Below are 13,809 nucleotides of genomic sequence, written 5' to 3'. Positions count from 1 at the left end.
ACAGGCATGAAATGAGGTATATCTAGCTAGCCATGTTTAAGGAGCTTTTCCACTGTTATTTACATTAATGACGGAAAATATGTAAACAAATATTTTTAGGGGTAAAAATGTCCGTACACTATTCGAAATTGTAAAAAAAAAAGGCAATTAACATTAACCAAGGAAAAAACCAAAAAAGACAACTATCATTAATGAAGCCAAAATAAAAACTAATACATATTACATAGAGTAAACATGTAAATGCGCAGCACACTATTCATAAGAGTAATCTTGTACTTTCTATAAGGTATGGATTAAAAAAAAAAAAAAACAGTTGTTATATTGAATGAAACCGCGAACGAAAATTGAATCAAATATACCTTACCATTCATCTTATATCTTATTAGCAAGTTTGTAAGGTATGGCGAATTTGTTCAGTCTCATAGTATGATATCACTAATCTGAAATTAGCAAACAATGATGGTAAATATTCTTTGTGACGTGATAAACTTGGTCACCTAGTGATGTGTAGGATCATTATTGTTAATTCATACATATGGACATTTGCTAATTTTATTAAGTCCATGACCTTGTTTGTACGACTTGTTAGGTTGGGAACTAATTACTAGACCATTTATAACAAAAGTTAAAGGATCCCGAACACCTTCCGCATTCATGTGAACCATTCAAATTTTTTATGGTGTTGATGATTGACGCATCAACATGTATGTTGGCCTCTTTCAAAAATTAGTCTTTTATTAACGAGCAATGTTTTTTCGACAAGACTATTAGCTCAAAATCTCAAATCATTAAATGAATTCCGAACTCACTGTTCCAAATTCTTGGATACGCCACTGGCTCAAATCATTAAATGAAGGGATCATTTTCCAAATCATTAATAATATGTACTATTTTTCATTAACTACCTTGATATGATGTTACTTCATGCATGAGTCAAAAATATCCTGTTAATATAAGTAAAACTTTGATCTACTCTTTACATGCTATGATATGAATCTTCACACAAGTATAAAAAAGGAGCTTCAAATTTGTTTATGATGGTTAGACAATAGACAACAGACAATACAACATACAAGTGATTTTCTACTATCTCTGTTAATTTTTTGGTTGCAATACAACAAAGAAATTTTTATGTCTCATAAATATATCACCCCTTTATTATAACTAAAAATTAACAGAAGTAATAATTAATACAAGGGCTTGGTCTTTACATAATGCATTCTTTTTATTTTCATGCATTATTCCTTACATCTGAATTGCCACAAATACTACAATATATCTAAAATTAATTTCGTGCGCATAGTTAGTTCTAGTATTTCTTGCGCACTAGCTCGGGTTCTGGTACATTCTAATATATACAAAGTATATAGTAGGATAGAAATTAAAGGAGTGTACTAGTAAACATTGTAAATGAAAAATACTATGGAAAAATTCATGGAAATAATCCCACCTATTGGCCGTTCGTTTTTAATAATCTCACCTTTGAGATATTTTTTAATAATCCGACCTTTTACCCCCCCCCCTTTATTTTAATGGTCTCGGGTGACCAGTAACCAGTAGAAGAGGTAAAAAAAAAATTTGGTTTAAAATACACGTGTCACTATACAATTTGTCTAAAATTTTAAATTAAAAAACAAAATTAAAAAAAAAAAACAAAAAAACCGGCAGTCACCTCCTCCACAAGTCCCAGCCACCGCTGTCGTCGTCCACTGGCCCCAGCCACCTCCTCCACCAGCCCCGACCACCAGATCGAAGCTTACATCGTAGCCACCTTGCCCCTCAACCCCCATCCCCAAAACCCTTGTTCACCTTTGAGGGTAACGGAAATCGAACCCCCTTCCTTCTTTACTTCCAAAACCAAGTTAGGGGCTATCTAGGGTGAGGGTTTAGGGTGGTTTCGGAGTGGGGGGTTCGAGTTAGGGGCGATTTCGAGGGTGGGGCTGGGGAGGGGGTCTGTTCTGGTCAAGTGGTTGTGGAAGGAGGGTGGTTTCGGCGGTAAGGCAGGGGGAGGGGTGGTTGTCGGGGCTTAGGCAAGGTAAGGGAGTGGCTGCCAGGACGAAAATGGACGTGGGTAGTATAGGGAGTTCAGTTCGGCCGTTTCCCAGGTGGTGGTTGTGATGGAGTGATCATGGAGGAAGAGAAAGGAGAGAATGAAGCAGGAGGGGAAGGGGAGGGAGGCCGACGGCCGCTGGCGCCCCTGCCAGAGCAGGTACTGGCGGTAGGGGGCTGGCCTGGGCTGGTGGTTGGGCTAGCTCCCTGGTGGCTGGCTGTTTTTTTTTTTTTTTTTTCTTTTGTTAATTTAATTTTTTCTGCTTTTTTTTTTACCATTCACAGGCTGCCACGTGTCATGTTACCTGCTATAACAGATTACATGACCGGTTGGGACCATTAAAAAAGAATGGGGGATAAAGGTCGGATTATTAAAAAATATCTCAAAGGTGGGATTATTAAAAATGAACAGCCAAAAGGTGGGATTATTCCCATGAATTTTTCCAAATACTACAGACAACTATCTACCTATTTTTAGCCTTGACCGTAATAGGACTTCTAACAACATGTTTAGCATCAGACCACACCAAACTTCCAAAAATGTAGTCAGTGGAGAGATGATTGATATCCGCTGTAAGGATAAGTTTAAACATAATGATTTGGTCTTTTTGAGAGAACACCAAAGTCTTAGGCTCCACCACAATTGAGACACCGGGTGGCGGCTCAATGCGTGGAACATAGGTTCCAGGTTGTCCAACATTCTTCAACTTCCGAGTAACTATCGCATTGCCGGTAAAATTTACGATCGATATGGAAGGATAATTGAAATCCAAGATGTTGAAGGAGCGCGGGCATTTGTAAGAATGTTGTTGGCTAAATTCTTTAAGAGTTGTACTCTCAGGAGGATATGCACATAGGAAGTTTAGGTAATCATATTGGTTCATGTCATAAACCAACCCTGGATCCATTGCCGCATTGGGTTTAACGTGGCCCGACCCGTATGCAAATGGGTTAGCATCACTTATCTTGTCACTGTCACGTATAGGCATCCCTTCATTATCAAGGGGACTTGCTGCATTATTATTACATGGTACACAATCGAAAGTTAGGTTCCTTACACATACAATATATGTAATAAGGTGTTAAAAATTCAACTGACCCGACTTGATCCAATTTAACTTGATCTACTAAAATATTATGGATTCAAAATTTGACTTATATGTGTATAGTGATTTACTTTAAATCGGTTCTACGTTACCGAACCAGATCCATAAACCGTATGTAATTGCTATCTTATATACATATTATATATTTATATCATGTAGTTTGTGTACACAACATACCTGTAGTCATGATTGCTGATTTGATAGCTGCTGTACTCCAATCAGGATGTAGCTTCTTAATAAGAGCCGCAATACCAGTAACATGAGGACTAGCCATTGATGTTCCGGTTAACATGCAATAAGAATTTTGAAAGATTTCTGGAGGGCAAGCAGCGAGAATATCTACCCCAGGAGCTGTAACATCAGGCTGTAGTAGATGAATATGCACAAGGTAAAATTACTTTAAATAACTATATTGTGCATGCTAAGGAATCCATTTTATGAATGAATTTATTATAGAATCCCTCTGTCCCTATTTGTTTGCCCCATATTCCTTTCTAAGATGGCCCTTAAAGATTGCTCTGTTTCCACCGTTAACCCCGCTTGCATACATTAATAAAAGTATAAAAGACGAAGATACTCTTACCTTCTTCCTATATTTTGGTTCAATCCTTAATAAAATACATTTCGACGAGACAAACAAATAGGAATGAAAGAAGTAATAATTAGATCAAAAAAAATAATGAGTACGTATACCTTTAAAATACCAGGGTTATTCTGGTTTGGACCCCTCGAAGAGAAAAAACCCATGATTGGAGATGGCTTTACTCCCAATGTATTTGTTACGCCACTGATTGACGCGGTTGGAGTCCTGTTACAAATTGCAATCTTTATTTCTTTGATATTCATATATTATTTACAAAACTAAATATAATCGTCTCACCTTCTTAATTCTAATTTTTGATTTTTATTTACTTGCAATACAGCCTTGTTGCATGCATTTTGAGGCCAAAATTATACAATGTAAACAAACAAATTAAATCAATATAATTTTTACACATAGTACCTAACCCTTCTCTATTCTCGTTGTTAAAATGATTATTTTGATTAAAATCGTTTGTTTACCTTCATTAGTCACCTCCTAAAAGTGTCAGACTATAAATTTTGTTGCAAGTAAAAGAAATCAGTGGAAGTATATATCATGATCTTCCACCGTACTAGCATCAATTACATACATATCCAAGAGCTAACTTAGTTAAATAAAAAGAAAAAACCTACCTCATGGCTCGGTTTGATCTGTAAATCTGAAGTGAAATAAACATATATAGCTTAAGTTGTAACACCATATCTATGCCCAAAAACAGGAAATGAGGTAGGCGTTATAAATTGATCTTACCTTGTAGAGTTAATATAAGAAAAAAGAGTTTCGCCGTCTTTATAGCTAAGAACTATAGTGTTGACTGCATGAAATTGGTGAAAGACATCTCCATCTCCTATCTTCTCTTCATATACAAAGATCATCCCAACAGCCCCAGCATCTCTAGCTACAACACTAGCCAATGTTTCATCTTTTCCAACAATTCTTCCAGCGTTGCGACATACCAAAATCTTTCCAGTCACCTTCGCAACATCGATACTTCCTTCTTGACATAATGATCTACATCCAACGTCACATGCATATCATATCGATCATAAAAAGAAATAACATATGTTTTGTATTAGCAATTTTAATAAGTTGTAATCTAGCTTAACAATCCAATAATTATACAATGTGATACAATATAAAATCTATTACTAGGCCTCAACCATCGGATTAAGTTTTTGGTTGAGATTATCCTTTAACAAAGTATCAAAGATAATGTAACAAGAAGGTTACGAGCTCGAATCTCATCCACCACCTCCTTTAAAAATGAAATGTTAAGCGATGGGTATGTCAGGGACTCAACCAACAGCTTCAATTTTTTGTTGAGGTGGGTTTTAACATAATTATTCAAAATTATAAAAAAAGAAAAAAAAAGTTAAGAAGAAGAAGATTAATTAAACTTACGCATCGCTAACATTAGCACCAGATATGCGAGCATCTGCACCAGTGATTAGTGGGTACAATTCACTAGGAACGTCAACTTTTGCTACAAAATCATAAAACCGTGTACCCTGCAGTAAATAGTTTAATTTTAATTTATTACTCCATATTAAATTTTGGGAAAAGGAGTTTAGAATAATTATATTACCCACTTGATACTATGATTCTATGATTGTCAAAGCAAGTTAGGTAATAAGAGGCTTAGGATTTCTTTATAAGTACAATTTCTCTGTTTTTTTTTTCAGTTGACACGTTTTTTTTTTATCATGTTTTCTAACGGACAAGTTTAACCATCACATCAATCAATATATAGCATATAAATATATGTGCATATACATACATACCTTGATCTTCTGATTGTTGCTGAGTAGAACGTGAGCAGAAAAAACACGATCAATAGTAGACGCACCAACAGATAGCACCCATGGATGATTATTTGCAGCAGTCCCGGCATTCGGCCCACTATTTCCTGCAGCAACAATAGTGAGGATGCCATTCTTCATGGCATGGAAGGTAGCTATTCCTGCAGCATCATCAAGATAAGCACTATTAATTGATCCTTGAGAAAAATTTATAACGTCAACGCCATCATCAATAGCAGCTTCGAAAGCAGCCATTATATCTATTTCATTGCTTCCTGTGGTTTTAAATGTTGGGCATTGAACGTTCCACATCGTCTTGTAGGCCACCAACCGCGCTTTCGGTGCCATTCCTTTAGCTGTCCCATTCGCGAGTCCTCCCCAGCTTGCGTATGGGACGATACTCCCTCCCGCCGTTGATAGGGTGTGGGTGCCATGCCCGTCTGTGTCATCTCTAGGGCTCAACTTTTGATTGAAGGTACAATTTTCTTGTATATTACTATGCTTCTCCATGCCCTTGTAAAAATATCTGGCTCCTATAAGCTTCCTGGATTTACATGAATTTTTTACAAAAATAAATCAAAATGAGACATTTAAAAAAACAGGAGTAAAAAGTATTGTACTCCGTAAGAAGTAAAGTTGATGATATAATGACCTATTGCACTTGAATGTCGGATCATATTTATTTTCGCAGGCTCCTTTGAACTTTTTGGGAATCGGGCCATAGTTTTCATCATCAGAAAAGCTTTGAATCTCCGGCCACACACCTATCTCAAATTTCAATACATAGTACATAAAAATCAAGTGTCATGCAGCTCTCGAGGCATTAGATCATCTAACATTCTAATATACTTCCTAACTAAAATGGTATTAATTTTAGAATAATATGTGTCAAAATCACACATCAATCGCTGTAATTAATGTTTATTCATGTACGTTAATATTTCTACTTTTAATAATTTTATCTAACACCCTTATGCATTCATTTTATTATTGCAAAAATCGTTAGGAAAAATTGCCATTAATAATACAACCTTTGGCCGGTTATTTTATAATAATACAATCTTTGAATTATTTTATAATAATATATCCTTTGGGGAAGTTAATTTTAAACAAGACAAAAAACTTGTAACCAAAAAATAAAACAGGTTACCTTTGACACGTATCATTATGTAATTTGTCTAAACATTAAAATTTGATTATTTTTTTTAAATTGATTTACAAAATACAAAAAAAAAAAAAAAAAAAGACGCCCCTCCATGTCCAGCCCCCTCCCCCCGCTAGCCGCCGGTGACAAGCCCACCTCCCCCACCCCGAGCCTACCTACTCGCCCATCCTTAATCTCCGACCACCGGCACCACCCCCGACCCTACTCTCCTCCACGACCCTACTCTCTTCTTCACACATCATGCCCGCCATCACCATCAATCACAAATCTCAACAAAATCAATGGTGGAAGGCGAAAAGGTTGAAAATTGGTGGCGAATTGCTGAATGGGGATGGCGGATTGGTGGCAATTGGTGGCGTTGTTTGTGATTTGGTGTGCAATTGGGGAATTGGTGATGCGGATGCAAGAAGAGGTAGTAGCAGCGGCTGCTGGGTTCGTGAAGTGTGCTGTGTGGGAGTTTCTGGTGGCTGGTGGCAGCGGTTCGTGAGGTGGCTGCTGGTGGTAGCGGCTCGTCGGTGGAATGGTAGGGTTTGTGGGAATTTTGGTGGTCTTGGTTGGCTGCGGTGGTCGGGGGAGGTGGAATGGGGGCTGTGGGGGTGGAATCGAGGCTGGTTGGTGGGTTATGTGGGAGTTTCGGCTTGGTGGTGGGGGTTGGCAGCTGTGGTCGGGAAGGGGAGGGTCGGTTCTGGTGGTGATGATGGTACGAAGTAGTACAGTGGTGGTGGGGATGGCGAGAGAGGGTGGAGCAGTGGTGGTGTTTGGGGAAGGAGAGAGAAAATAAAAAAAAATTAAAAACTTATTTAAGCCAATCATATAGCGACGACACGTGGCAGTGGTAACTTGTTTATCCGGTTGCATTCAGTTATGTCTTGTTTAAAATTAATACCCCAAAAGGTTATATTATTACAAAATAATCAAAAGGTTGTATGGTATTTACTTTATACTTGTATTTAATTATGTTCAATATTACTATCAGTTTTTTTTTTTTTTTTTTTTTTGACTTGTATATTTTACAAAGTTGTACTGTGTTGTACTTCCAAAATCAATGATTATAAAACGAATCATGTAATATTAATCAAATATGTCTTTAGAAACTTTTTTCGTATGCTCTCAAAACGAAACAAAAAATAATATTGGATCAACGCAAAACTTACCGGAATCTATGTTTGCTAAAATGATATCATCTCCTAAGTTTGCCTTATGCCATATTGAATCTTCAAGGTTGGAAGGTGGATAATGTAATCCTAAGAAATCCGCTGATCGAGTCGTTGTCGATTCAAGAATTCGACTTTCAAATATTGATACAACACTTGGATGCTCTACATGAAAGTTAAACCATGCATTAATAAATTAGATGAAAATATTTTTAGAATGAGCTTAAATTAAATAATTTCTTCATTAATTTAATTTTACTATTTAGGTTCTGTTTGATTTGATGTAAAACATTTTCAATGATAAATTAATTTTTATGGAAAACACATTTTCAAGGAAAATTGTAAATTAGTTTTCCTTTATTTGATTGCATACAAGAAAAGTTCAGGAAAAATAAAAAAATAGGAGTAGGAATGTGAGGATGGATGAGAGGGGAAATAGAAAGGAGGTAAGGAAAAGGGAGGAAAATGTGGTTTCCCTTGTTTTGTTAAGGAAAAAATATTTTCCATCATTAAGGATGCAATTTTCCACCATTGTAAAAATTGTTTTCCACCCTTCACAAGCCCAAAAAAAAAAAAAATGTGAAAATCATTTTTCATGAAAATATTTTACATCAAACCAAACGGGGCTTTAATATACCAATAGAAACGAGGGGGTAAGGCGTGAGTAAAAAAGAGAGAACTATTAGATTTAAAGCAAAAGTCAGATGATAAATAAAAAAATAATAATTAAAAAAAAATTAAAAAAAAAAAAAAAAAAAAAACCGAGCGGATGTTGTATATATTTAGATTCATCTATGCCTTACTTGAGAGCTCATTGGCCTCTTCTTCGTGTAATGTTGCAGCAAAGCCATTATATATCTTATTATAAGAATATATTATCCTTTCTGAAGATGATACAGAATCACTGTTCCATGTATGCAAACATAATCAAACCAAAGGATAATTAATTGAAGTTCAACAATTAATTAATTATCCCTTTTCAAGTAAATAAAAGATCTAAGGCAAGATACAATTAATAAATATGACACATTTGTATTATACCTCCTTAATACAGAAGAAATCAAGTCATGATGGGACTTTGTAATAGTCTCGGGACTGGCTAATAAACGAGGTTCTGCGTGGTGAGAGCCCAAGTAGACTATATAAAACTACATGCAAAAAAGAATATAATAATGATTAAAATTAAATTTACATTTTTCTTTAATCGTCACACTTTTCTTTTATGCATGTCTCAGTCTGAATTCAATCGATATGCTTAGTCAAAGATCGAAGATGAAGATGATCGATCAAGGCAAATTGATGACTTACCTTAGGGGCAGCATAGGTAGGTAATTGTTGTAATGAAAAAAGAAGTGATGATAATAAGAGACAATGTTGTAAAAGCATTGGAATTTGCATTGTTGAACAAAATCCTTCCTTCTCTTCTTTCCCTTTCTTTTTCAATCGATCTAAAACAAATGAGGATGATTAATATTTGTACCCCTTTTAAAATTTTGTTTAGATAGTAAGGAGTATGATTAATTTATAGATAGATAATTAATTATACCTTAATTACATAGCACAGAAATTAGCAATGAAGGGGTGGAGAAATTCTTTGCTATTCCAAATTATTACAAGTGGGTGATTATATTGACAAATTATATTATAAAGACATTTTCAACTAAATTTGCAATTTTTATCCACATTTTTCTCTACAACATTCTATATGTGGTTGGTGTAACCATGTAATTATATGAATAATCTAGTTTATGATCAATTGATAAAAAAAAAAATACTTTATATATATAAGGCCAATGATTTGCATTGGACGTTATAGAGGAAAGAAATTTGAAGGAGTATATCGTACGTCTATACAATGCAAAATTACGAAAATTACGAGTAAACCTGGCCCAAGATAATACATATTTCTTCTGTTTTTTTTTACTTGACCTGTTTCATTTATCACGCTTGCGAATGCAGAACTTTAATGATCAATAATTTTAATTCTCCATAAGTAAAAATTATAAAAGTTATATATTATGATAGTTTCTATTGAGACGAATCTAACAATATCCCACATGAGTATGTTTCCTTACATATAATTCACAAAAGACGGTAAAAAAAGAGATGTTGAATAGTATAAAAATTAAAGTGGGTCAAATAAAAAAGAACGGAGAAAGTACCATACAAATTGTCATTGTGACTTAACAAGCCACGCCATGCCATGCTCACGCTTATTAAATATTTCCCAATATTGTTTAAAGCATGTGATTTCATGTCGTCCTTTTAATATGTCAAAAGAATTTATACCCAAATGTATATTTATTGAGAAAATATTTATGATAAATAAAAATTCTTAATTATTCTTCATTATTACCACTGTCTTCGTTTCTCGAAAGAAGGTAGCGTTTGGTGATTTTACACATATATCTTTTGTCACTATTATCAACTATTGAGGCAATTAATGGGACTCGGGAGTATATCATATTTACAGTATATTTTTGTAAAAGTTAGTCCAATCATATTTTAAACTTTGAAATTGGGTAATAAAATTAAGAATAAAAAAAAGTAAAAAAAAGTTGCACTACTTTTAGTAGCTAACCAATCGAGTATATATATATGATGAGTAATTTGTAGTATCAAAAATATTCTTATACGGAGTATTAATTATACAAATTAAGTTTATTTCGGTCCCCCTATACTCCATGCATTTTCAATATTCTATTTGAAAGGAACGGTAGATAAGATTTGAGCCCGTAACTTTTATATTACCCTAACTTGAGCTAGTCCTTTAACATCATGTGCTAATTAATCTTATATGATTATTGCAGATGTATGTACGTCGAGCCACCAACAAGCTGTGCATAACACTGCCTAATGAGAACAAGGTTAATTCTCGGCAACACTTGAACATGTAGCATGCACCTTTGACCAAATTCCCTACAAAAATGGTATAATCGAATATTAATGAGGGTGAAAACACTTCAATTCATACATTGATAAATTATTACTCAAAAACACTACTTGCTAAAAAAAGTTGTGTTTTCGATATCCAGTTCCTACCATTTTTTTTTCGCTAAGATCTTTCAAAAACTTCTTCAGTTGCTCACTATCAGAAATGAGTTTATCATCAATTAGACCTTCAACGAGTGCAAAAAACACCACCTGAAGTTCAAAAAAAGAAAAGGCTCTCATCATCTTGTTATATGATATGATGAGTCCAAATTAAAAAAAAAAAAAAAAAAATACACGAAGAAAGTACGAAGTATATAATCACCTCTGCATAGCCACTGCTTGATTGATTGCTTTCTTCTGTATTTCTACCACAAAGATTTAAAAAGGATGTCTTCTCATCCGATGAAGTTACGAGTTCATCGGTTAGTACCTACGTTACAAAAACCAACAAAAATCAAGCCCTAACGTCTTTAAATTTGCATTATAAATGATGCATAATAAACTTTAGGTATACAAAATGCGTCAATGTTATTCATACTATGAAACTAATAATGAAGGTGCAATAATTTCTTAAATTTACTCTTTTAAGCTATTGTATCGAGTATGGATCATCAACCTTTTCAATATATTATCAAATCTATTGACCATTAAACTTGAGTTAATATAATAAGTGATCACTGTGTCTATTTACTATTTGTATTCTTATTTTATTTTTACGATAAGGAAGATCTATCTTGACCTGACCTCAACCCTTATTTTTGATCAAGTATTTGCGAATTAGGCACTTGGGAATAGAGGGGAGGATAAGAGCTGATCACCCTACCCGACCCCAAACACCCTCGGCTCACTTAGTAAGATTCAAACTCCTACCTTTAGTTAACACTTTATTGGTACGTGCCTCTGAGTTAGTTTACTATATATGCAATGGCCACAATCTATGAGTTATTATGTGTTGATGAACCTATTGGTATACTTAAATAAGTGCGAGATTTAATGTTTAAACCCAAAAATAACGGAAAATCAAACCTAATAAATTAAATGTGGACAAAATCTTCAACCAAAATCAAATTACATAATGCTCAACTTACAGAGGAGCAACTATATATCCAAAATCCTGCATAGTCCAAAATTAATCCAATTGCATCTGCAAGCAACCACAAATATGTAATACGAGTGTAGTTGAAATCCTTCTACGTACACCTTTCATTTGCCCCTTTTTCTTTTAAGTTTGCCTAATAACATATTGTGCAAATAATTATACGGGATCACAGAAAATTCTACAAGAAAAACGACTATCACAATTTTTAAAATTAAACGGTTGTGATTTAATGATTTTGAATTATTTTTTAATGCTAAAATTAATTAGACGGATCACGACTTTACTCTTAAACAATAACAAAACTCCGACGTGATGATCAGACTAATAAAAGAGATAGAAGTAGTAGCATTTAGAATTTTTAGATCGAACCTTCGGCTTCCAATTTATATGTCGGAGATGCATCGCAAGGTGTTGCCTTGGCTGAATCTTCAAGTTCCTCTTGAATTTGTTCATGATCAATCTCCAATATAACCTATTATTAGTTGTTTCGCATTTTAAAGAACTTAAGTCAAATCTCGTATATGAATAGTGTAAATGTCAAATGACGATCAATTACAATAGTAAAGAATTTACCTTTATTCCAAGAGAGGTATATTGACTTTTGTCATCAACTTCGGAAAATAAGAGCTGAAAACCAGCTTTCATCATATTAACCAACTTTGTCCTTTCATATTCATCATCAAACTTACGAGCGATAGAATCAGACTCAGACTCGGACTCGGACTCACACTTAGACTGATCAATAGTCGAGGGATTAGTCGGCTTAGAAGAAGGTGCGGTATGTGTGATGAAGAAAGGTAAACATCTTGAAAAGGAAGACAAAATGGATGTATTAACAGAAGTAGCCATAACCAAGTTCGGAGAACAAGCATTAATAGCAAATGCCGTTGTGTTTTCGAAGTCGGTCGAGATCAGATTCTGGTAGAGATCAGAGTCTGAAGCCATTTGAATGATGCTGGTCTAAGGAAATTCCAAGAGTATAGTAGGTAGAACTAGAAGGAATATAATGGATGTGTGTTGAGCAAAAAGAAGAAATTAAATCAAATTGTCTTAGTTGATTTATACTCCGTACATATGCTAATTAATTAATTACAAGCACCCGTCTTATAGACTTAAATTATTACACGCGGCCTTTGGAGTGAGGCATTTTGTTACTTTTATTCTTTTTACTTGCAACTCATTATTTAGATTAGGCACGTAATTTAAGAAATATATTAGAGGATTAGTCAGGGTACAATACATTTACCATCGATAATTAGAGAAAATGAATAAGTTAATTATTGTAGTATTATTAAACATCTAAATTTTCATCCAAATTTTTCAAGAGAAAAAGTCATGCATGTGATGCAACAACCATGCAAGTACAGTACATGTTTAATAAATTGCCTGATAATAATGTTAGTTTTTTTTTTCGTTTTTTTTTTTTTTTTGAAGGATAATAATATTAGTTAAAATGTCTTATTTTAACACATTAATTAATTTAGCTTCATTAAGAAGTCAACTGAAATAAACAATTCCAACTAGGCTACTAATTCCCCACCCGGAACGTATTAAGGATCTAGGTCGGGATTATGGGGCACCTTGGCTAAGAAATTTTCAAAATTCAAAAAAATAAGTTCATAAAAAAAATGAAAAAAAAAAAAAAAAAGTGTCTCTACTGTTCCAATTAGGGGTATTCAAAATCGGTTCAAGCTGGAAAGTTGAACATTGACAAATATATTAATCAAAGTAACGTACGTATGTACTTGTTATGAATTATCGAAAAAACCCAGTCCAAAATGCTTTTAATTTTGTATGTTTCTTTGGATTTAGTTTAATTAAAAACTCATGTGTTTCACGTACCAAAAACCTAATGTAATGAAATGACCATATACAAGCAATCAAATATGCAGATTTTAGGTTTATGATGTCATAAACTCA

The 13,809-nt window shown here is 34.2% G+C and overlaps 2 protein-coding genes across 2 annotated transcripts; both read right to left on the bottom strand.

The window, feature by feature from the left end:
* Nucleotides 1-1,145: 1,145 nt before the first annotated feature.
* On the bottom strand, nucleotides 1,146-9,327 carry LOC110711017 (subtilisin-like protease SBT5.4). The gene is made up of 11 exons (XM_021889382.1): nucleotides 9,165-9,327; nucleotides 8,898-9,004; nucleotides 8,660-8,760; nucleotides 7,857-8,021; nucleotides 6,190-6,301; nucleotides 5,520-6,081; nucleotides 5,140-5,246; nucleotides 4,489-4,749; nucleotides 3,849-3,963; nucleotides 3,333-3,519; nucleotides 1,146-3,061 (listed from the first exon to the last, which is right to left on the bottom strand). Exons 1-11 carry the CDS (start codon nucleotides 9,252-9,254, stop codon nucleotides 2,514-2,516), a joined length of 2,355 nt encoding a protein of 784 aa, XP_021745074.1. The 5' UTR covers nucleotides 9,255-9,327; the 3' UTR covers nucleotides 1,146-2,513.
* Nucleotides 9,328-10,318: 991 nt separating this feature from the next.
* On the bottom strand, nucleotides 10,319-12,924 carry LOC110711025. Its single transcript, XM_021889394.1, has 6 exons — nucleotides 12,463-12,924; nucleotides 12,259-12,361; nucleotides 11,879-11,934; nucleotides 11,113-11,220; nucleotides 10,899-11,000; nucleotides 10,319-10,775 (listed from the first exon to the last, which is right to left on the bottom strand). Exons 1-6 carry the CDS (start codon nucleotides 12,832-12,834, stop codon nucleotides 10,725-10,727), a joined length of 792 nt encoding a protein of 263 aa, XP_021745086.1. The 5' UTR covers nucleotides 12,835-12,924; the 3' UTR covers nucleotides 10,319-10,724.
* Between the last annotated feature and the right edge of the window lie 885 nt (nucleotides 12,925-13,809).

Source organism: Chenopodium quinoa, unplaced genomic scaffold (assembly GCF_001683475.1).
Source record: "Chenopodium quinoa cultivar QQ74 unplaced genomic scaffold, ASM168347v1, whole genome shotgun sequence".
In the NCBI taxonomy this organism is placed as follows: domain Eukaryota; kingdom Viridiplantae; phylum Streptophyta; class Magnoliopsida; order Caryophyllales; family Amaranthaceae; genus Chenopodium; species Chenopodium quinoa.
This window is presented reverse-complemented; position numbering and strand designations above follow the sequence as displayed.